Genomic DNA, 23,036 nt, shown 5'->3' on the forward strand with positions numbered 1-23,036 from the left:
GGACGTGACGTCTCAGGAAGTGAAATGAGAACAGAAGTAGATGGTGAGAGAGAAGCGGTGAAACAAGGAAAACATAATAAGACAAACAACAAAGCGTAAAAGCAGAGCAACAACCAGCAGAGTGAAAGTAAACCTGTAATGTGGAGGAAACGGACAGTGAGCGCAGTGTAACCGTGACAACGAGACACGAGGACGGATTTAAAGTGATCATAAAGTCGTCTCCAGACGGTCGTCGTTCGGTGAGTGGAACCAGGTCAAGTCAAATTGGCTTTATTGTCACTTCAACCACATACACCTAGTACACAGTGAAGCGAAACAACGTTCCTCCAGGACCAAAGTGCTACATGCAACTAGGGTTGCCAACTCCCTGAAAAATAAATAAGGGACACCTCGTGGCCAGGGCCGGGCGACCCAGTTGTCTTCACCCTTCCCAGTGTGGTAGCTCTTTTTTTGTGTGTGAAATTATTTTTTAACCATTTGACTTGAAGTTGATTTAAGTAGATGCATATTCTATTCTTTGTGATATGACCATATGGGAAACAAATGATCATTTAGCCATTTATTTTTAGCTCAAAATGACAACATTAACACAATAAAACAGGTCTCTTTCTTAAACAGAAGCCTGTCATGCTTAACTTTTGAGAATATAAGTAAATCTTTCTTTAAAAGAACTCTGTCCTGCTTAACTTAAAATAATAGAAAACAATAGAAAGAAAAACATTCTTGTAACAGTGCACATTTAGTGCATTTAGTACAATTGGCTTCAGCTGAGGTATTATTTCAGCTTTTCTAATGCTAATCAGCTGCTCCTGTTTGTAAACCCGCTTGTTCCCATGATTAAGCATTTTAACTCATCATCATTATTCATCTATGTATTACTTTTATGTATTAGTCATCTATTTGTTGTAATCATCTATCCTTGCAGTTGTTTATTACACAAAATAAGTTATATTATCACACTTCTGGCCACATAGCGCTGATTTTCACGGCACATGCCCATATTAACTTTTTCCAGCCAGGTGTTTTCCTTTTCCCATTCTTCCCTTTCTCTGAGCGAACAAACATTGCTGCTCTAATGCTGGGCAGACACTGTGCGATTTTTGGCCCATTTTGAGACGATTTTTGAGTCGTGCGACCGATTTGGTGATCGGCCCAATTTTGGCCTTCATCGTGCGTCGTGTAGTATACGTGGGGTAACGAGAAGCGATTAACACCTCACGACCAGCTCCCGATCATCAATCGCTCGTGACGTGTCACCGCAGCCGCTCACACTGCTCACTCGCAAACACGTAAACGTCGGTGAAAAAGATGGAGCAGCACGGCTGTGCAGCGTGTGATCTGGACACAAGCAATGGAGGCACAACTTGTAGAACTTTGGAAAGCTCATCCGAGCCTTTTCGATGTGGCATCACAAAATTATCACGACCACAACCACCGTGAAAATAGTTGGATCTACATTGCTGCTTAATCACAGCTGCCTGATCAATGTCTTTCATTAGCAATTTAGCAAAGTTGATGGTGGTGGTGTGTCTGTGTGAGTGAAAGACAGAGAGAGAGAGAGCAAGCGACAGATTTTCTGTTATAACCTTCATTTTATGGAGGCACAGTGTGAGCACTCAGGTCGCATCAGAGCATCGGGCGGTATAGTGTGAGACCCTGCATCGTGACCTACTAACTTCTAACCCCTGCGAGTCAATCGTGCAGTTTGAAAATCGCACAGTGTATGTCCAGCTTTAGGTGTACTGTCGTCCGAGACTTGCACCGCAGTGTCGGCGTTTGTTTCCCTGTTGGCCATGCTTCTTGTTGTGGTCATCTGTTGTCTTCCGGTATTTTCTCCGCAAGCGACCTTTCCTCGACCAATGAGATGAGCGGTAATCTGAATTGTCATAAGTGTGCTGTCAGCTCATTGGTCACAAAGCAGGAGAGGGGCTGGGAATTATGTTTTCAAACAAAGCGTTAATTCCATAAACATTTATAGACTACTTTTGATTCTCACTGTATTATGGGACAAAGTGCGTCCCTTATTAGCTCAATACAGGACGTGTACTTTTGTTTCGAAATACGGGACGATTCCGTATTTTAAGGGACGGTTGGCAACCCTACATGCAACATAAATTTACAACATAAATTATCAGAAAACACTAAACTAGCTAACTAAGAGGCCTAGTTAGCTGGCTAGCAGAGACAAGACAGACTGACCTAACATAAATTACAACATAAATTAACAAAAACTAACTATCTAAGGAAGATTCAGCTACAACAGCGATAAATACGCCTGTAGGGAGATGAAGAGTGCTAAAATACTGAGAAACGGATCTCTGATGAGTGTTTGTAGGGATGTGGTTCAGCAAGATAAACGCCCTCTGCAATACGTCGGTAGAGACCCCTCTGCAAGTCATTTCCTGCAGTCATCAGTCCTGACAATCATGCTGAACGAAGCTTATGACCTTCAGAAGACCGAGTGCCAACTGAAATGAGCACATTTGCAGTAAATATATGAAAATGATTATAACCGCGTATTTTAATAAAAGGAATCAAACATTTTCAATCCCAACAAGACCTAAGTGCTTGGGATGAAGCAGGCACGTGCAGGGGGGGCTGGAGCACCTGCCCCTTTCCTGATGGGTGCCCAAAGTGCCCTTTTGTTGAGGCAACTTTTAAAAAATGTTTTACAGCGCTTTTCCTGCCTTTCTGGGGGGATTATATTTCACTAAAAAACGATCTAATATGCATGTCCACATAATTATGCATTATATATTATAATATTTTAAAAAAACACACGCTGTATTTTAAGGAACATACATTAAGAAGCAGATTATATTAGATTTATATTTTAAATAAGACAAAATTTGGATTTTACAGCAGTAAAATCATTGTATCTCTACAGTTTAAAAATGTAATAAGCTTTGCCCCTGCACAGAGTGGATAGTGAAACAAATGGAATCATCATAATGACATTATTTCATATTTATTACTTCCTCCTCCTCATTGCTTTATTATTGTAGCTCTAGTAATAAATAATAATGTAAGGATTCTGGATCAGCACAGTGATGCCCATAGTATATACAGTATTCTGAAGAAGGTCTAAAATGTCACTGTGTGTGCGTGCATGTGTGTGTTTTATGTATATGGGTTTTTTTTTTTTAATTATTACTCAGGATATAACATTGTCCAGAAATGCCTGGTAAGGACATGAGGAGGAAACAGTAGGAGCTGTGTGAGGCTACTAAAGGCAGGGCTATAACATTTTTCTGTCATCATTTTATTATAGATTAAGTGCAAGAGTTGTTAGGTGTGGATAATTAGATTATAGTTTATTGCAATAACAAGTTGTGCCTTGTTCTCACATAGCAAGTGGAGAAATGTATATGAAATGATGGGATGGAAGGAAGAAGAGAAGCAAAGAGTGAATCACAGGCAGAGCCTAAATTATTTCTCACAGTTTTTTGTTGCCTTATGGTTCCAAGCGCTGTCACCAATCTTTGCATTTTGTTATTATCTCATGACACTTGTTTAATCAGCTACCATCTCTCCCATGGACTTTTTAATGTTTACAGTCTCAGATCAACACAGCCCTGCCCTCCAGCCCTATCAGCAGCAGGAGCAGCAGCAACATTGTACCCATCAGGTAAAACATCGGCTACGTTTGCTTTGCCTCGTCGCCACCTCACAACAGTGATATAGTATGATTCAGGATTTTAATGAATCGATATCACGTTATCCAAGCTAGAATCTATCGATAAATCGGTAATCAAAACCCACCCCTAGTTTCAACAAGTCAGAGATATACTGGGGAACTTCACCGTGTAGAGCTCTAAAAGTTACTACTAATTTTTTTAAAATGAACCCTAAAATGCACTGGCAGCCAATGAAGAGAAACCAAAACTCGAGTAATATGTGACCTCTTGTTTGTGCCAGTTAAAAGTCTTGCTGCAGCATTCTGTACAGACTGAAAGCAATCCAAAGCTGATTTGTTAAAGACTATTACAGCAATCCGAATGAGAAGAAATAAAAGCATGAATAATCACTCAAGTTCTGCCTTTGACAACAGTAGTTTGAGTTTATAAATGTTTTTTAGATGATATAAACAGTTCAGAAACAGTAGTTTGGAGTGTTTCTCAAGTGACTTTGAACTGTCAAATATGACACCCAGGTTTCTGTGGCTCGATTGAACTGAAAGATATAAACAACTGATATGCTGAAAAAATGATATTTCAAATGATATTTCCGAAAACATGTAATCAGGAGCAATAATTAAAGTTTCTGTTTTATCTGTATTTAACTGGAGGAAATAGTCATTTAACGATTGTTTGATTTCTGACAGACAGTTATTTAAACAAGACAATTTATAAAGCTCAGAAGCTTTGAAAGAACAGTATAACCGAATACCATCAGCATAAAGATGATACAAAATAATATTGTAACATCTGATAATTTGGCCTAGAGTGAATATATATATATATATAAAGCAAAAACAGAATCGGACCTAAAACAGATCCTTGAGGTACCCCAGAAGGCAGAACTGATGTTTTAGACAGCACTTGATTCATACAGACCAGGGGTCCCCAAGCCCAGCCCACGAGGGCCGGTATCCCTACTGGTTTTAGCTCTCACCCTGGGTCAACACACCTGAATCAAATGATTAGCTCATTACCAGGCCTCTGGAGAACTTCAAGATATGTTGAGAAGGTAATTTATCCATTTAAATCAGCTGTGATGGATCAAGGACACATCTAAAACCTGCAAGGACACCGGCCCTCGTGGACTGGGATTGGGGACCCCTGCTACAGACAGTAAAAGATCTCACAGATGGATACGGCATAAGCTATTTTAAAACAACACCAAGCCATGGAGGGCTTTAAAAACAAATACTAAAATTTGTCTGAGGCTGAGATTACAGGATTGTTGGGCTTCATTTCTGTACTGAACAGTGATTTTAAGATTAGCTAGTAAATAACAATTAGCTAATGTTGTTCATGAGACTAAGGTCATCTCACTTTGGCAATGTAACTATAATATGACCAATATTAAAGTTATTATTATATTAATTATTATTAGTAATTACAGCAATGAACTTGAACTCAGTGTCAAATACTGAGCTCCAGTAAAGATTCAAGTTGCAGTCATTTATATTTCCTAAATCTTCACTCGAAGACAGGTTCCTTTGACAGTGTATATATAGATGTATCATATACAAGAGACAAATATTGTTCTTTTAATATGTTGGCATTACTAAATTTGGCTTAATGCTTACATATTTGTGTAAAAAGAAAATGTACGAGCTGTGATAACTGTTTCTGATAAAATGAAGAGTAGACTGATATATTGAATATTCCTTTATTGGGTGAGAAAATCAGACCATGTCATAACTGCTTTAAGTCACACAGAATAGATATCAGAGCCTTAAACAGGCTGACTTCTGCTAAATGGGTCAAACTGGGCAGAAAGTACGCAAACACATAACATCCTTATAGAATATGATATAACACTATAGATCAACTTACCTCAGAATATATAAAGCATATAAACAATTACAGCAATATGATGCAACAAACACAGCAGTGCTACTAATCCAAAATACTCAAAGCTTCATAGAACTGAAACAAACATTTATTTTTAGCTCCATTCTGCTGCTGATACATACTTTAGGTTTCTGAATATTAAACTGCTGCCTTTCATAGTGTGTAACCTGAAGGCCCTGAGTACTTTCTCCCACACTGAAAACACTGGAATGATAAAATTATTTGAACATTACCTAATAAGACTAATTCAGGACAGACAATTAGTTATGTTAAACTTTTCTAGCAGTCCTTCACAAACAGGGAACAGTCTGTCTATTCTCTCCATCTGTCAGCTGCTGCTGGCTCTTCCTCCTCCTCTCCTCACACACTGCTGGTGGATCATCAGGGCTGCAAAGCCTCACAGATGATGTGCAGCAGTGGGTCCCTCAGTCTGTCCTCACTCTGGACACTTGCAGTTGTCACACATGGAAATCAAATGTGTGATAAGCTGCAGGATTCAAACACAAGTGTAACTTATAAACACATGTTCATACTTTTATTCCACAATCAGAGAGAAAGAAAAAGAGAGAGAGTGCAGGACAGATAGATGAATAAAGCACCTTTCTTTTAGCTTAACAAGTGAACCATCAAAACAAAAGAAGTGACATAAAAGTTAGTACTTAATTTTAAAAGTTTACTCTTTGGCTGTCCCATTTGAGCTGTCCACCATTTTTTCGAAAATTATCCACAACCATCGCCAGGCTATGAATCCTGGGATAGGTTGAGCCACCAAAGAACCCAACCCATCCTTGAAATCCATGAAAAAAGAGGATGCATTTGTGGGCCGCATTGGGAGCAGCCTTTGAACAAGGACAGCCTTTGTCACCTGGCTGTGGCATAATCGGCCTCCAAAGGATGCGGCCTATGAATTGGGACACAGCTTTTGACTTATCTTGGACTTTATTTCATTTAGACACACAGTCAGAAATGTTTTGAGATTATTTAAAAATGATATTGTGCTCATAAATATATTATTTGTTATAAATATTGATTAGTGTGTAATTAAATCGTCTAGTAAATTGATGCGTTCTCATAAACGTGTTGAATGAATCCAGTGTGCATTTTAAAGACAATAGTAAACTAGTTAAAAACCCATCGTATTGTTGGGGAGAGAATGAAAACAGATGAAGCTGATTTTTACATACTAACAGTCTCTTCTCTGGGGATCAGAGTGGGTTTCATGAAGAAAGAGGGACGATGGATAGTTTGTTATATTTGGAATCAGAAATCAGGAAAGCTCAAACAAATAAGGAAATGATGATAGCAGTCTTCTTTAATACAGCCATACAACATGTTATGGAAAGAGAGACTCCTCATTAAACTCAGAAATCTACGAGTAAATGGATGATTGTTCTATCGAATTATAAAATTGATGAAAGAATATAATTATCCTTGTTTTTCCTGCTATTCTCCTGTCCACACTCCAGTCCAGAAGGTGGGATAAATGCATCTGTAAGCTGATATGTCAAACGCCATCAACCCCCGAAGAAGAAGGGAGGAGGACAGCACTACTGTGGTAGAGGAGCGGTGTTGTGCAGACATGGCTGCTGTTGATGAAGCGAACTGAACTTGGAGGAGAGACACAAACTGAAGTATTGATCCCGTCACATCAGTGTGGATCTGATACCAACGTCTGTATCGCTTCATCGATGCTTGTATCGATCCGCTCAGCCCCAGTTGAAGCAGCGATGAGTTCAGCTCAGTATCTGAGAGAGTTCATCAAGGAGAGACTAACTGCTGTTTGTGAAGAAATCTTCTCAGAGGTTCAAAAAACCATCGTCCAGTATGAGGAGGAGATCAACCGTCAGCACAGACTGCTGGATATCAGCCGGAAACCCGACAGAAACTCACACATCATAGGTATGGACATGTTTTTAACTCTGTGCTGTTCAAGCTCAGATTCTTCAGTGTGACTGACTTTACTAGAAGATGTTAAACTGGGTATTTATCAGTGCTGTGGGTCAGTGTCCAGTGATGGACTATGTTGGACTGGTGCAGGTCCATGGTCACTGATAGGTTAGGTTTTAAAACATTTTAATTGATTTATTTATTAAACTTTTTTTTTCTCTAACAGATTCCAGTGTTGAGTACATCAGGTGTGTGTTGGATCCTCTGTAAACACTGAGGCTGTGCAGTAAAGATCTAGTTAGATGTCAGCAGAAAACACATTTAACAAGTTGTTAACAGACTTCTCTGAAGTTGAAGTGAAGCTTCATTTAAAAAAGGATTTTACACACTGATGTTTTCATGGTGTCACATTGCATTTTAGTTTGGTGAACTTTGTGTCTTTGCTCACAGTGAGGAGCTTCAATGCTAACATGTTAGCGTGTAGCTATGAGTGTGCACAACTATTTCCCTGAGCTGTTGTGTGTGTGTGTTGTGAGAATAGATTATTGTAGTATTAGGGATTTAGTTGTATTAACCATAGTAAAGCATTATATTAATTATTTATTTAAGTAGGTCATAGGTCAAGCTACTAAACATTCACACATAGAGCACACACACAGAATTGGGAGAATAGGTCAGAGGTGTAGGTGAGAAGCAGAGGCGACGGCAAGCTGCCTTTGGTGGGATAAGGTGTTGGTAAGCCAAAGCCAGGAGAACATAGTGTGTGAAGAAGTGGGCAGCAAGGACACGAGATAGGGAGGCAGGAGATAGAGGCATTAGCAGGCACCTAGTTTTGAGAGACAAAGGTTGTTGATAATATCTGTGCTGTTGGGACTGCCCCAGCAGATTTTGATGTTGGAGGCTGAGCTGTGAACATCCCCATGTACATGTAATAAAATTAATTGATTATTTATTTTGAGAAAAAAACAGGAATGGAATATTACACTGTTTCATGATACCTTGTAGAGAAAGAATGTGAATGCTTAGGTTTTATGACTGTTACGACCCCCTCTGCTAGGCGTCAGGGAGGGAGTAACATACACGAGCCCCCCAACACAAAACTGAGTAAAGCAAAAGGTTTTATTTACAAACTTTAAACAGAAAACCGACAGGGCTGTGCAACAGACCACTGGGCAGACAATTATTACATAAAGAAAGAACAGTCACGAGTAAAAGTTAAAGGGTAACTAAGGCAGGCTGGCCGCACACAAAATAAAAGCTAGGGTTTTAACTAAGGCAAGCCAGCTTCACAAAATCCTACTCACAGCCAGCTAGCAGCTCAAAACTCTAATCAGGCTAAGTTTAAAGCATGCACCAAGATTCGACAAAGTTCAGCAATATGAACAAGTTCAACAAAGATCGACGAGGGAGGCACGAAGGGCAAACTGCATGTTCAGTCCTAAGCAGCAGTTACTGAGTGAAGGACCTCCAGCCTTTTGTAGCCACAGGTGGGTACGATCAGCCACTGATTGCCTCTTGGAGCATCACGGGATCCCGGGGCAGCCAATCGTCCGTGTGGTCTGGCACACTTCATTCTGCATAAGAGAGGGTTGGCACGGGTCTCCCAGTAACCAATCACACACACGAGTCCTGGAACACATTGATTTACCTAGAGGAAGGCGGGGCCACCTGAGCCGGAGGCCGTAACAATGACTCGGTGGGGGTTGAGGCTATAAGAGTGTGTGTAACTGTCAGACACTTCGAGATCTGCAGCACCCCTCCCATGCACATCTCCCGTCCGTATTGCTCAAAGAGTCGGTATGGAATGAAGAGAATTGTATTGATTAAATAGATTGTTGATTGAGCATTAAAACACAAAGTGTTGTTCTTCCTTTAGCCCGGAGATCAAAGAATTGGGTTTTTAAAAGTGTGTGGCTCATAATGGGTCATATGACAGGCTGATCACCATTTGTTCAGGTTTTGATTCATGCTTTTAAAAATTAGTTTTTCTATCAACACATTAGTGATTATTGTTCTTGTGTTTCTTTGTTCCTCAAGACCTCCCACAACAACATGACTGTGAGGAAGAGGAGGGTCTGGATGAGCAGCAGGTCTGTAACCAGGAGAGGAACTCCAGTCTGGACCAGGAGGACCAGCCTCCACAGATTAAAGAGGAACAGGAGGAGCTCTGCAGCATTCAGGAGGGAGAGCAGCTTGGACTGAAGCAGGAGACTGAAGGCATTATCGTCTGGACTGATGAAGAGCAGCTCAGACTGATGGAGACCATCCGGAAACCTGTGATAAAGTTACACAGAATAGGTATGTAAAACTGTGATTTTTAAAATAAAAAAATAAATACATTTTAATAACAGTGATTATGTCTCATGGGCAGCACAGTGGAACAGTGGTTAGTACTGTTGCCCCACAGCAACAAGGTCCTGAGTTTGACCTGAAGTGACCTGTCCAAGATGAACCCTGCCTCTCCCTATGGTAGCTGGGATTGGCTTCAGCACCCTCACTATACCATAAGGACATAGTAAATGGTAAATGGCCTGTATTTGTATAGCGCTTTGCTTAGTCCCTAAGGACGCCAAAGCGCTTTACACTACATCCAGTCATCCACCCATTCACACACTGGTGATGGCAAGCTACATTGTAGCCACAGCTGCTCTGGGGCGCACTGACAGAGGTGAGGCTGCTGGACACTGGCGCCACTGGGCCCTCTGACCACCACCAGTAGGCAACAGGTGAAGTGTCTTGCCCAAGGACACAACGACAGAGACTGTCCAAGCCGGGGCTCGAACCGTCAAAGTTGCATTTGTTTTTAGAGGCACAGGAAGAATTGAAGGTCCCAAAGTAATTAGCAACATGAATGAATTTCTTCAGCCTGATATTTGGTTTTCGTTTACATAAACACATTTCCACCATTAACTCATGCAAAAAGGTGAAAATTTATGCATGTGTGTTTAGAAGGTTTCAGGAAATCTGAGCTGGCAGCAATCACTTCAGAGTGTCGGGTCAGAACACTTGCAAATGTTTGGATATGAGAGGAACAAACAGGCAGAATCCAGGAATAAAGTTGTCATTCTTTACATTTCAAGTTGAGAATGTGGCCACAGCAGGGCAAGAGTGTGTGCGTGTGTGGTTTCTGTCGACAAAGCATAATGATACAAACCAATTAGAACTCAAATTACATACAATACATTATATAACTAAATAAACATATTACTTCAGCCAGGACAATGTGAAACATGAGTTTTCACCCACTGCTCAGACAAAATCTACACAGAAAAACAAAGACAACAACACAAGTTTCATTTTGTTTTGTTATCAGTTTAAGTTAAAGAATAACATGTTTCCTCTGCAGCATGGAAATCTTTAGATGTGTACAGTTTACAGGTCTGGGTAAGTATGAATAAATATTCCTATTCTGTTTTGGAAAATATGGAATTCAGAGTTTCTAAACTGAAATTTATCAGACAAGAAGAGATTTCTCATGGTATTTCAAGCACAGCCAAAACATTTACGTATAAGAGAGCTCTGCCCCAGCATGCCTTCTTATAATTGTAGCCAATCCAGACATCCACATTCATTTAACAAAAAACAACAACATCTATGTATTTCATATATCACAGATATTCACATATGAAGCTGAAATTTGAAATTTTCTTATGAAAGTGTCAGAACTTATGTTCTTAGGCCTGTGGCCCAGTGTTTTGATTTTGCATTATTGTTTATTAGTCTGTTTTCTTCTTGGTTCTTGTTTACTAGTGTTTTGGTTTTTGTTCAGTATTTCTTAGCTTGTGGATTCCTTTGCCCCTCATGTCACTCTGGTCGCTGTACTGTGTACTGTGTTAGTATTGTGTCTCTGAGTTCAGTCTGTGGATTTCCTGCTTTACTTGTCTCATGTTAATGTAATCTGCTTTACAGTGGCTTGCAAAAGTATTCGGTCCCCTTGAACTTTTCCACATTTTGTCACATTACAGCCACAAACATGAATCAATTTTATTGGAATTCCACGTGAAAGACCAATACAAAGTGGTGTACACGTGAGAAGTGGAACGAAAATCATACATGATTCCAAACATTTTTTACAAATAACTGAAAAGTGGGGTGTGCGTAATTATTCAGCCCCCTCTGGTCTGAGCAGTCAGTTGCCCATAGACATTGCCTGATGAGTGCTAATGACTAAATAGAGTGCACCTGTGTGTAATCTAATGTCAGTACAAATACAGCTGCTCTGTGACGGCCTCAAAGGTTGTCTAAGAGAATATTGGGAGCAACAACACCATAAAGTCCAAAGAACACAGCAGACAGGTCAGGGATAAAGTTATTGAGAAATGTAAAGCAGGCTTAGGCTACAAAAAGATTGCCCAAGCCTTTCTGTCTCTTGGCTCTCGGTGAAGGCGGTCGCACTTTTTCTCTTCTCCTCCTTCCCCTTATCTTCCCTGCTTAGCCTCTTGTGTCCTTGTCTTGTCTCGTGTGCATTACTTTCCCTGGAACAGTCTCTCACTGTCGTTCTCTAAAACCTAAAAGAGAATTATGGATTTGATCAACTGGTCTCTGAATGCTATTGACACCCTCTTCTCAACGAGAAGTCTGGGCTCGGGAGAGCCTGAGTGCCCTGGAGGGACTTTCCCTGCCGGATAACGATGGATGGGTGGCAGACCTGGAGGATCTTGTGCCTGGCGGGACTGTCTATCGAGGACGCTGAAGACATCTACCTATTCGGAACCATGATAACAGGGTTTTTGCTGATCGGAGCTGGCTTGGCCCTGACCTATCGGAGAAATAAGAGAGCGGAACCAGCTGTTCAAACCCCCCCAAGGCTGACCGCTGGAATTGAAGTGACGGGACGAGGCGCGACCTCTCACACCGAACGTAGCATGGTTAACACCTTGGAGACGCTTACAGCTGCCGTGAAGACTCAAACTAACACCATTGAGCGTATGATGGGATACATCAGAGAGGGGCCTGCTCACAATGACACCCTTGAGCGAAAGTTGGAACACATCGCAGAACGGCTCACTGCAGCTGTGGGGTCTCAGAATCAAAAGAATGACAACACCACGGAACGGAAGTTTGATACCATCATGGGGAGGCTCGCGGCTCTCCAACAGGAGATTGAGAGACCAGTGTCAGAGTGCTAAATTCGGAGCTGCTCGCATAAAGGAGAAATCAACAATATTCAACATATGGACACCACGGCGCCAGCTGCTCAGGCCCGAGGCTGGAGCCCACCAAAACAACTCCCTGATAACGACTGTGTGATGACTATTCTTCCCATCCCATGCAAGGCCACCTGGGTTGGCTGGCAGACTGTTTACTTAGCCTGATAGGGCGAAGGACACTGTCTCAGCTGAACTCTGGACACGCACACACATACACTTACACTGATAAGCACGCACTCATCCCCCTCCCTTTCCAAACGCCTTTGATGCTTGTTTCCTGCGGGGGAAGACTGCGGGTCTGCGTGCCGCGCTGAAATGGTAGCGCTGTGTAGGACGACTGCTGTGTTCCTTCGGATTACCCCCCACCCCCCTATCCACCCCTGTGGCTAGTCACGTGCTCTAATGCTGTGATGTGGACATTAATGTGCTCTCTGTGAAGAGGAGTTTTTTTTTGTTTCCTGTTCTCATGCTGTCCTCCCATAGGTGCCCAGCGTGAGAAGAGGTCTCTTTTTTTCCTCTTGTACTTTTTCCCATTGTTGTGTAATTTTTCAGTGTTTTCTCTGCAATGCTGCCGATCTCCGACTGTATTCCCATGTGATGTCCTTGTTGTGTGTGTAAGTCGGGGGGGGTCCTATTCCTCTGCGGGGCAACCTGCATATGGCCAATAAAGCATTCATTCAATTCAATTCAACATCCCACGGAGCACTGTTCAAGCGATCATTCAGAAATGGAAGGAGTATGGCACAACTGTAAACCTACCAAGACAAGGCCGTCCACCTAAACTCACAGGCCGAACAAGGAGAGCGCTGATCAGAAGAGCAGCCAAGAGGCCCATGGTGACTCTGGACGAGCTGCAGAGATCTACAGCTCAGGTGGGGGAATCTGTCCATAGGACAACTATTAGTCGTGCACTGCACAAAGTTGGCCTTTATGGAAGAGTGGCAAGAAGAAAGTTGTTAACAGAAGAATCAGAATCAGAATCAGAAACTTTATTGTCATTGTCACGAGAACAACGAAATGAAGAATGGTCCCCGATCATTGCATCATCCCTAGCAATATCAAAATATAAATAAAACAATAAAATTCAATAAATAAAATAGATAGAATACTTAAAATACTAATAAGATGTAACAGTAAAACATTCACATACATTCCCACACACATGCTTCAGGCCGTGCATAGATTAACACAAGAGTGGCGTGATGGACATTTTTTTTTGTAGTATTCAGATGTGTTATTGCAGTTGGATAACAGCTGTGTTTGAGTCTATTAGTCCTTGCTCTGATTGCCCTGTACCGTCTGCCTGAGGGCAACAGTTCGAACAGGGAGTGGCCAGGATGTGAGGTGTCTTTTATGATGTTTTGGGCCTTTTTAAAACAGTGGGCATTGTGTAGAACTTCCAGTGTGGGGAGAGGGCAGCCAGTGATCTTTTGGGCGGTGTTAATGATCCCTTGGAGTGCTTTCCTCTGAGCCCCTGTGCAGCTAGTGTACCAAATACATATGCAGTAAGTTAGAACACTCTCAATGGTGGCTCTGTAGAAGGACACCAGCAGTTTCTGTGTGATGTTATTCCTCCTGAGAATTCTCAGGAAGTACAGTCTCTGTTGGGCCTTTTTCAGCAGCTCGGAGGTGTTCACACTCCAGGAAAGGTTCTCCTCTATATTGACTCCCAGGAAGCGGAAGCTTGCCACCCTTTCTACACAGTCCCCATTTATGAATAGTGGTTGGATCTCTGCCTTTTTCCTTCTGAAATCTATTATGAGTTCTTTGGTTTTTGAAGTGTTGAGGAGGAGGTTATTGGCCTTACACCATGACGTCAGCTGCTCCACCTCGTCTCTGTACGTAGACTCGTCTCCCTTGGAAATGAGCCCCACCGCTGTGGTGTCATCTGCAAATTTCACAAAGATGTTGCTGTGGTGGCGAGGAGTGCAGTCGTGTGTGTAGAGAGAGTAGAGCAGTGGACTGAGCACACAGCCCTGGGGTGAGCCAGTGCTGAGACTCAGGGCTGAGGATGTGTGATGACCAACTCTGACTCTCTGTCTACGGCCCGAGAGGAAGCTGTTGATCCACATGCAGGTGCTGTATGGAAGCCCCAGGTCTTGTAGCTTGGCCACCAGTTTGTGTGGAAGGATGGTGTTAAAAGCTGAGCAGTAATCCACGAAGAGCATCCGCACATAGCTACCATGCTCTTCCAGGTGAGTTAATGCAGCATGGAGTGCTGTGGCTACAGCGTCTTCCGTGGACCGGTTTGCTCTGTAGGCAAACTGGTGTGGATCCAGGCTGCGGGGCAGGGCTGCTGTGATGTGTCTGCGGACCAGCTTCTCAAAGCATTTCATTACCACTGGGGTGAGTGCCACCGGTCTGTAGTCATTCAGGCCGGTGATGTGGGGCTTCTTAGGCAAGGGGACTATGGTGGAGGACTTCAGGCAGAGTGGGACAGTCGCCTGTGCGAGGGATTTGTTGAAGATCCTGGTGAAGATCCCAGCCAGCTGTTCTGCACAATCCCTCAATATTCGACCTGGCACACCATCAGGACCCGCCGCCTTTCTCGGGTTAACAGCCTGCAGCATGCGCCTCACCTCGTGCTCTTCCAGGGTGAGGGCGGTGCTGCTATGGGTGGCGTGTTGCTGCTGTGGCTCCAATACCTCCGGTACCCTGGTCTCAAAGCGGGCGAAGAAGATATTCAGCTCCTCTGCCAGCTCCAGGTCACCGTCCGCAGCTCCGAGATTGATCTTATAGTTGGTTAGGTGCTGGATGCCTTGCCACACCTGCCGGCTGGTATTACTCTTCAGATGGTCCTCAATCCTCCTCCTATAGTCCCCCTTTGCCTCTCTGATGCCTCTCTTCAGGTTGGATCGGGCTGTGGTGTAGTAATCCCTGTTGCCAGACCTGAACGCAATGTTCCTCTCCTTCAGCAGCTGCCTGACCTCCCGGGTCATCCAGGGCTTTTGGTTGGGATAAGCCCGGATCCGTTTGACTGCCGTAACAGTGTCTATGCAGTGTTTTATATAGCAGAGGACACTGTCTGTGAACATTTCCAAGTCCTGATGTTCAAAGATATCCCAGTTAGTCCTGTCAAAACAGTCCTGCAGCTGCTGAGAGGCACCCTCTGGCCATATGGTAATATTCTTTGTGATGATAAGAGCAGTTTTCTTGAGGGGGGCATATGCAGGGATTAGAAACAGTGACAAGTGGTCAGACTGACCCAGATGTGGCAAAGGTCTGGCCCTGTAGCCCATTTTGATGTTGGAATAAACTTTGTCCAGAATCTTGTCACCCCTAGTGGCACACTTGACGTGCTGGTGGAATTTGGGGATTGCTCTTTTTAAGTCTGCGTGATTGAAGTCCCCTGCTACGATATGTACAGCGTCAGGGTAGGTACTCTGTTTATTATTGATGTTTGTATGCAGGAGTGCGATCGCCGAGTTAGCATTAGCATCTGGTGGTATGTAAACAGCTGTTATTATGACAACGGTGAACTCCCTAGGTAGGTAGATGGGCCTGCATTTAACAGTCAGATATTCAATGTCCGGTGAACAGTGACGGTCTATTATCACTGTGTTGGTACACCAGCTGTTGTTCACATACATACAGAGCCCCCCTCCTTTGCGCTTACCGGAGTCCACTGTTCGGTCATATCGCTGTGTGGTATAGCCTGCTAGCTCAATAGCAGAGTCTGGAATGGATTGTTGTAGCCAGGATTCAGTGATAAGAAGGATGCATGAGTCTTTGATGAAGTTATTCGCTGCTATTTGCAACCTCAATTCGTCCAACTTGTTTGCGAGGGATCTGGCATTTGTGATGAATAGGCTGGGGAGCGGTGGTTTGAGTGGCTGCCTCCGTAGCCTGGCTAGCGCGCCGGCCCTGCAGCCTCGCCGTCTCCTTCTCTCTCGACGCCGCCTGCGCCTCCACCCCGAAGGGATAACAATCCATGGGGAGCCCGGACTCCTCGCTATTTCCACCGGTATCTTGTGTAAGCGGACAAATTTGCTAGTCACGCTCTCGCGGTAACTTACTCCAATCTTGAGGAGATCATGTCGGCTATAGATGTTATTCGCTTGGCTGGTAGAACACAAAAACAAACATAAGGCGTACAAAATTATCCAAACATAGCATCGATCGGTAGAACACTGAGCTGCTGCAACTACGTGCGCCGCCATCTTAAAGTCTTAAAGTCTCACATCTAAAAACCATAAGAAGTCCTGTTCGCAGTTTGCCACAAGCCATGTGGGGGACACAGCAAACATGTGGAAGAAGGTGCTCTGGTCAGATGAGACCAAAATGGAACTTTTTGGCCAAAAAGCAAAACGCTATGTGTGACGGAAAACTAACATTGCACATCACTCTGAACACACCATCCCCACTGTCAAATATGGTGGTGGCAGCATCATGCTCTGGGAGTGCTTCTCTTCAGCAGGGACAGCGAAGCTGGTCAGAGTTGATGGGAAAATAGATGGAGCCAAATACAGGGCAATCTTGGAAGAAAACCTCTTGGAGCAAAAGACTTGAGACTGGGGCAGAGGTTCACCTTCCAGCAGGACAACGACCCTAAACATAAAGCCAGGGCAACAATGGAATGGTTTAAAACAAAACGCATCCATGTGTTAGAGTGGCCCAGTCAAAGTCCAGATCTAAATCCAATCGAGAGTCTGTGGCAAGATCTTAAAACTGCTGTTCACAAACGCTGTCCATCTGACTGAGCTGGAGCTGTTTTGCAAAGAAGAATGGGCAAGAATTTCAGTCTGTAGATGTGCAAAGCTGGTAGAGACATACCCTAAAATAGCGGTCCCCAACCTTTTTTGCGCCACGGACCGGTTTATGCCTGACAATATTTTCACGGACCGGCCTTTAAGGTGTAGCAGATAAATACAACAAAATAAAACTAGTACCGGTACCGAAAAAAAGAAGTTTTATTCATAACACACGTGAAAAGACCCAGGAAAACCGAGTTAACGATAAAAACGATAACAAAATAATGCTGAAAATGATAAAAACCCTGAAAACCATACATTTCACACCTGAGCCTCAACTCTCGCGGCCCGGTACCAAACGATTCACGGACTGGTACCGGTCCGAGGCCCGTGGGTTGGGGACCACTGCCCTAAAACACTGGCAGCTATAATTGCAGCAAAAGGTAGTTCTACAAAGTATTGACTCAGGGGGCTGAATAATTACGCACACCCCACTTTTCAGTTATTTATTTGTAAAAAATGTTTGGAATCATGTATGATTTTCATTCCATTTCTCACTTCTCCTCTTCCTTGTCTTGTCTTGCCTAATAAGTTCCAGCTGTGTGTCCACCTGTTCCTCTTTTCCTCATGTTCCTGCCAGTGTGTTTTAATCTCCTGTCAGTTGGTAATTGTTGTCGCATTGTTAACATTGGTTCACCTTTTTCTTATGCTGTGTGTTCTGTCTGCCTGCAAAAGTTTATGATTGTATATTCAGTTTTCTTATGTTGGAGTTGAGCATTAACCCTTTAAGACCTACCATAGAACCAAGTCTGCCAGAGCTTATATTATATTTTTACATGCTGTAGTGCCATTTTTAGGAGCATTTCAAGTTGATATACATCAATACAACCATTATAGCCTAAATCTTAATAATATGTATGCATTAAGTGTATAGTACTTACATAAATTGCAAAAAAGTGCAATAAACTACAAAAAAATTGAAAATTGTTTTTGTTTTTTTAACATATATTTCTAGTTAGAGAAATTTAAGAGGCTTATCCCTCAAAACTGTAAATACAAAAAAGTTGCACAAAATAGTTTCCTACCACAGGAAATTTATTTTAAGTGTCTTCATAATTTTATTTTTGAAATACACCAATTTTCATATACTGCAGGAAAAATGCAAATAAATATTATAATGCAAATTTGCAAAATAACAGCATATGCAGGACAGCATATTTCCAGCAGTGCAATATGAGTCCTAAGCTTCCCAGAAACGACACAAAGTCATAAAGTCAAACATAACTTTAAAAAACATCAGTATAGGCTCATAAGGCTCCGATGGTAAAAAAAACCTACATTTCCGCAAAATGACTTCACTTCCGGTTTCGGGCAGGTCATGGTGGACATTAGGGCTGCCACGATTAGTCGACTAGTCACGATTAGGTCGACTATCAAAATCGTCGATGACTAATTTAATAGTCGACGCGTCGTTTGAAGCTTTGTAAGATCCCAAAAGACGCAGGAATAAGTAGCAGGATTTAAGAGTGTAATAACGGACTGAAACAGAAGATGGCAGCACTGCATGTACAAGGATGCCAGCTGCCGTTAAACCCCGAAGAAGAAGCTGTGTCCCAAAATTCATAGCACAGCCCAGCTCAGTTTCCAACAATGGCGGCAGCTAGTTAGTTTTAATATTACGCTTATTATTCTTTCTGGGTCACAAAATAAACGTTTAACATATTTTCAGGCGAGAATGTAGCTGTGTTTACCTCAAATATCTGCTCAGTTTATCAAGACACCACATATTTTCAAAAGCGCTCCGATGTTTTCGGAGACGTCTGTTACCCACTAGCTCGATAGCTAGCCAGGGGCAAGGCTCACTAGAGCTGTGAGAGCACCGGACTCCCGGCAAATCGTTTTCAAACCCACCGCCGTCTTTCGCTACTCATTTTAAACATATATAAGTCACTTAGATAACTTAAAAATGTTATTGTTTGGCTTTTTTAGTATTTTATTTGTTCCTGAGTAAATCGGTTTGGCTGAGATTAAAGTTATAGTTTTTACACAGTTGAATAAACGTCAAGCAGACAGCTGATTATCAGAAGTGTGAGATGCTGGAGAATTTACTCCGGTGTCCTGTTATATTTTAGATAGCAAGGAGTTTATTAAACTTCACCGAAACAATCTGCAAATTTCATTAAAATTTAATAAACTATCATCTTGTCTTTATTTTTAGTTAGCACATACCTTAAACACTTAAAGCTGTAAGCTAATGATAGTTATATATGAGCAGATGCTGCTGGTGCAATAAGCTGTACGTTTTACGTTCAATGGATGATGATCTGATTAGTCGACTAATCGCAAAAATAATCGGTGACTAGTCGACTATCAAAATAATTGTTTGTGGCAGCCCTAGTGGACATGCGATAGTTCACGCTGATGGATGTAGGAAGTGTTATGAACAGCTGATCGGCAAAGTGTGTTTCTGGAATATTTTGTTTTTGTTCCTGCAAGCGCTTTTTATGCAGTTTTTGCAAAGCTATATGTGGAAGGAACTGTGACTTAGGACAAGCTGATGGCATAAGATGCAAGTACAAATTCTCCGGTTTCGTATGCAAAAAAAATTGTTGCGCTAGCTCACGTGGTTGCAGTGCTACCGGGATTTTAAAATAGTTACGCAAAACGGAGCGTGCCCGCTCCAACCGGCTTTAAAGGGTTAAAGCTGTTTTGACTCTACGTTTGCCTCTATGAGTTCTGCGTTTGGGTCCTCGTCTCCTGCCTGCACACAGCACACACCATGACAGAACTAAACATTTCCATCAGTGCCTTAATAATTTTTCACATTTGTACACTTTAAATTTTAGTGGTATGTGTGAGCAAACATGCTTACTATGTAGAGATCTGCTTATGGTTCAGACCAGTAAACATTTTCGCAAATGTTTGTTTTGCTATCATTTTTCTTCCTTGTGCCTTCAGATGTCCTACACCAACATGCTATTGAGGAAGAAGAGGCTCTTACAGAACAGCGGGTCTTTAACCAGGAGAGGAACTCTAGTCTGGACCAGGAGGACCCAGAGCCTCCACAGATTAAAGAGGAACAGGAGGAACTGTGCAGCATTCAGGAGGGAGAGCAGCTTGGACTGAAGCAGGAGAGTGATACCTTCATGAAGACTCCTACTTATGAGGAAAGTCACCACAGTGAACCAGAACCAAACAGTGAGCAGCTCCTTTCTCACAGCTCTCCTGAAGCAGAGAGCAGATATCATGAAGAAAATGGGCATGTGGACTCTGGATCTACTAGAAATTCAGAGCTGAAGAAGAGACATCACAGTCAGAGAGTAGACAACAGTCCTGTGTCAGTGCGTCAAAGTAGAACTGACACAAAGAACAAGTCTGTACAATGTGACGTGTGTGGAAAAAGTTTACAGAATAAATACAAAATGACTACACATCTAAGAGTTCACACAGGTGAGAAGCCGTATTCTTGTAACACCTGTGGGAAAAGATTTATTCAGAAGTCACAACTGGAAAGTCATATAAGAATTCACACAGGTGAGAAACCATATCCTTGTACCACCTGTGGTAAAAGTTTTGGTCTTCCAGCAGCATGCAAAACACACATGAGAATTCACACAGGTGAGAACTTGTATTCCTGTAGGACCTGTGGAAAAAGATTTTCTGGCCCATCAGCGTTCAAAAACACATGAGAATTCACGCTGGTGAGATGCCGTATTCATGTAGCACCTGTGGGAAAAGATTTGCTGCATCATCAGTGTTCAAAAAACACACAAGAATTCACACAGTTGAGAAGCTGTATTCCTGTGGCTTCTGTGGAAAAAAGATTTGCTGTCTCCTCAGCATTAAAAACACACATGAGAATTCACACTGGTGAGAAACCGTATTCTTGTAATGCCTGTGGGAAAAGATTTATTCAGAAGTCACAACTGGAAAGTCATATAAGAATTCACACAGGTGAGAAACCATATCTTTGTACCACCTGTGGTCAAAGATTTGCTCACCCATCAGCATGCAAAAGACACATGAGAATTCACACAGGTGAGAAGCCGTATTCTTGTAACACCTGTGGGAAAAGATTTATTCAGAAATCACATTTGAACTGTCATGTAAGAATTCACACAGGTGAGAAACCGTATCCTTGTAGCATCTGTGGGGAAAGGTTTGTCCAGAGGATAAAATTAAAGAAGCACATGAGAATTCATGCGCGTTCAAATGTTCATACTAAGAAAATGCGGGACAGCTGTGAGTCATCGCTAAACACGTGAGTGAAAAGATGATCCATATTCAGGCCATTATTTTTCTGTCTAGAGCAGTAAAGAACTCTCAGCATTGTTTGTTCAGTTTATTTTATTAATTGTATCAGGGAAACTCTGATCTTATATTTCATGAAGCTTTAAATTCTGTATGTTCCTGTTCTGTTGGTTCATTGTTTAGCTATGTTGTTTATTATTACCGTTTTATATCCTATATTGGGACAAATGTCACAATAAAACACAATAAATAAACACAATAAAAATGAAAGAATTGAGCAACAGTCAAGAATTGTGTTTATTCTTGTAAGGGAGCAAAAGTATCAAATACCAAGTTTCATGCTTGAAGGGGGAAGTCCCCAATACATTTTGTCAGTCCCACCCTCCTTTGCCTTAAAACTGTCACACAATAACACTTTTCCTTCAAAAGGGCAGTTATGAGTGTGTGAACTATAATGAGCAGCTAAAATATTTTTTTCAATCTTGGCATATTTCCAGGCACTAAGTGTATTCTTGACTATCATACAGCTCACACCAATTAGAACATTGCATAAGGTATTTTTTTTTCATCAGTTTTCAAATCCAAAAAATACATTGTAGCTGCAGTGATTCCTTAATTAGTCAATGATTAGAGTTCAATTCGGCTGGGAAATATTAACTGCTCTTTATAAGATGTAGTGTTTAGCACACAAAACAGAAAGAAAATATGGGAGAAAAAAGACGGATGTTCAGCTTTAGGGCTTTTCTGCTCCAGTTAAAAAACTTCCTCCTGTTGGAGGAGATTAACATGCAACAAACCAAAGGTCAATGTACACGGGCACAAAATGGGTTTTAGTTTGTTTAGTTATTGGAGCATTAAACCACAAATATTCTAACCACAACCATGTACTATTGACAATTATGATAGTGAACATATAGTGGCTTCATTCACTCCTCTTTCAAACCATCTGTCCTCTCTGTCCAAAATGTGAGCATCTTCAAAAGAGTGACCTTTGTCCTTTAGATGCAGATGGACTGCTGAGTCTTGTCTTGTGGAGGTGGCTCTTCTATGTTGTGCCATGTGTTTGTGAAGTGGCTGTTTGGTCTCTCCAATGATAAATGGCCTGTATTTATATAGCGCTTTACTAGTCCCTAAGGACCCCAAAGCGCTTTACATATCCAGTCATCCACCCATTCACACACACATTCACACACTGGTGATGGCAAGCTACATTGTAGCCACAGCCACCCTGGGGCACACTGACAGAGGTGAGGCTGCCGGACACTGGTGCCACCGGGCCCTCTGACCACCACCAGTAGGCAACGGGTGAAGTGTCTTGCCCAAGGACACAACGGCCGAGACTGTCCAAGCCGGGGCTCGAAACAGCAACCTTCCGATTACAAGGCGAACTCCCAACTCTTGAGCCACGATCGCGCCCAATGTAGAGGTCTGGGCATTTCTCGCTACACTGTACAGCATACACCACATTGTTAAGTCTGTGTTTTGGAGTTTTGTCTTTCTGGTGAACCAGTTTTTGTCTGAGCGTGTTGCTGGGT

At 42.3% G+C, this 23,036-nt stretch overlaps 1 protein-coding gene across 2 annotated transcripts; it reads left to right on the plus strand.

The window, feature by feature from the left end:
- Positions 1 to 22,453, plus strand: LOC120718401 (zinc finger and SCAN domain-containing protein 12-like). Of its 2 annotated transcripts, XM_040006955.1 has the most exons (5): positions 1 to 239; positions 6,989 to 7,421; positions 9,447 to 9,535; positions 20,298 to 20,742; positions 21,079 to 22,453. In XM_040006955.1, the coding sequence occupies exons 2-5, from the start codon at positions 7,115 to 7,117 to the stop codon at positions 21,513 to 21,515; spliced, it is 1,278 nt and encodes a 425-aa protein (XP_039862889.1). In that variant the 5' UTR covers positions 1 to 239; positions 6,989 to 7,114; the 3' UTR covers positions 21,516 to 22,453. The 2 variants fall into 2 exon arrangements, with proteins under 2 accessions (XP_039862889.1, XP_039862888.1); XM_040006954.1 differs by lacking the exon at positions 1 to 239 and having other exon boundaries at positions 9,447 to 9,707; positions 20,209 to 20,742; positions 21,079 to 22,450.
- The last annotated feature ends 583 nt before the right edge of the window (positions 22,454 to 23,036 follow it).

The sequence above is a fragment of the Simochromis diagramma genome, unplaced genomic scaffold (assembly GCF_900408965.1).
Source record: "Simochromis diagramma unplaced genomic scaffold, fSimDia1.1 OVJJ01000141.1, whole genome shotgun sequence".
In the NCBI taxonomy this organism is placed as follows: domain Eukaryota; kingdom Metazoa; phylum Chordata; class Actinopteri; order Cichliformes; family Cichlidae; genus Simochromis; species Simochromis diagramma.

Coding starts and splice junctions, on each gene's coding strand:
- LOC120718401 (XM_040006954.1), top strand. CDS start 7,115: ATGAAGCGAACTGAACTTGGAGGAGAGACACAAACTGAAGTATTGATC. Junction 7,422..9,446: donor CAGAAACTCACACATCATAG/GTATGGACATGT, acceptor TTGTTCCTCAAG/ACCTCCCACAACAACATGAC. Junction 9,708..20,208: donor GATAAAGTTACACAGAATAG/GTATGTAAAACT, acceptor TTGTGCCTTCAG/ATGTCCTACACCAACATGCT.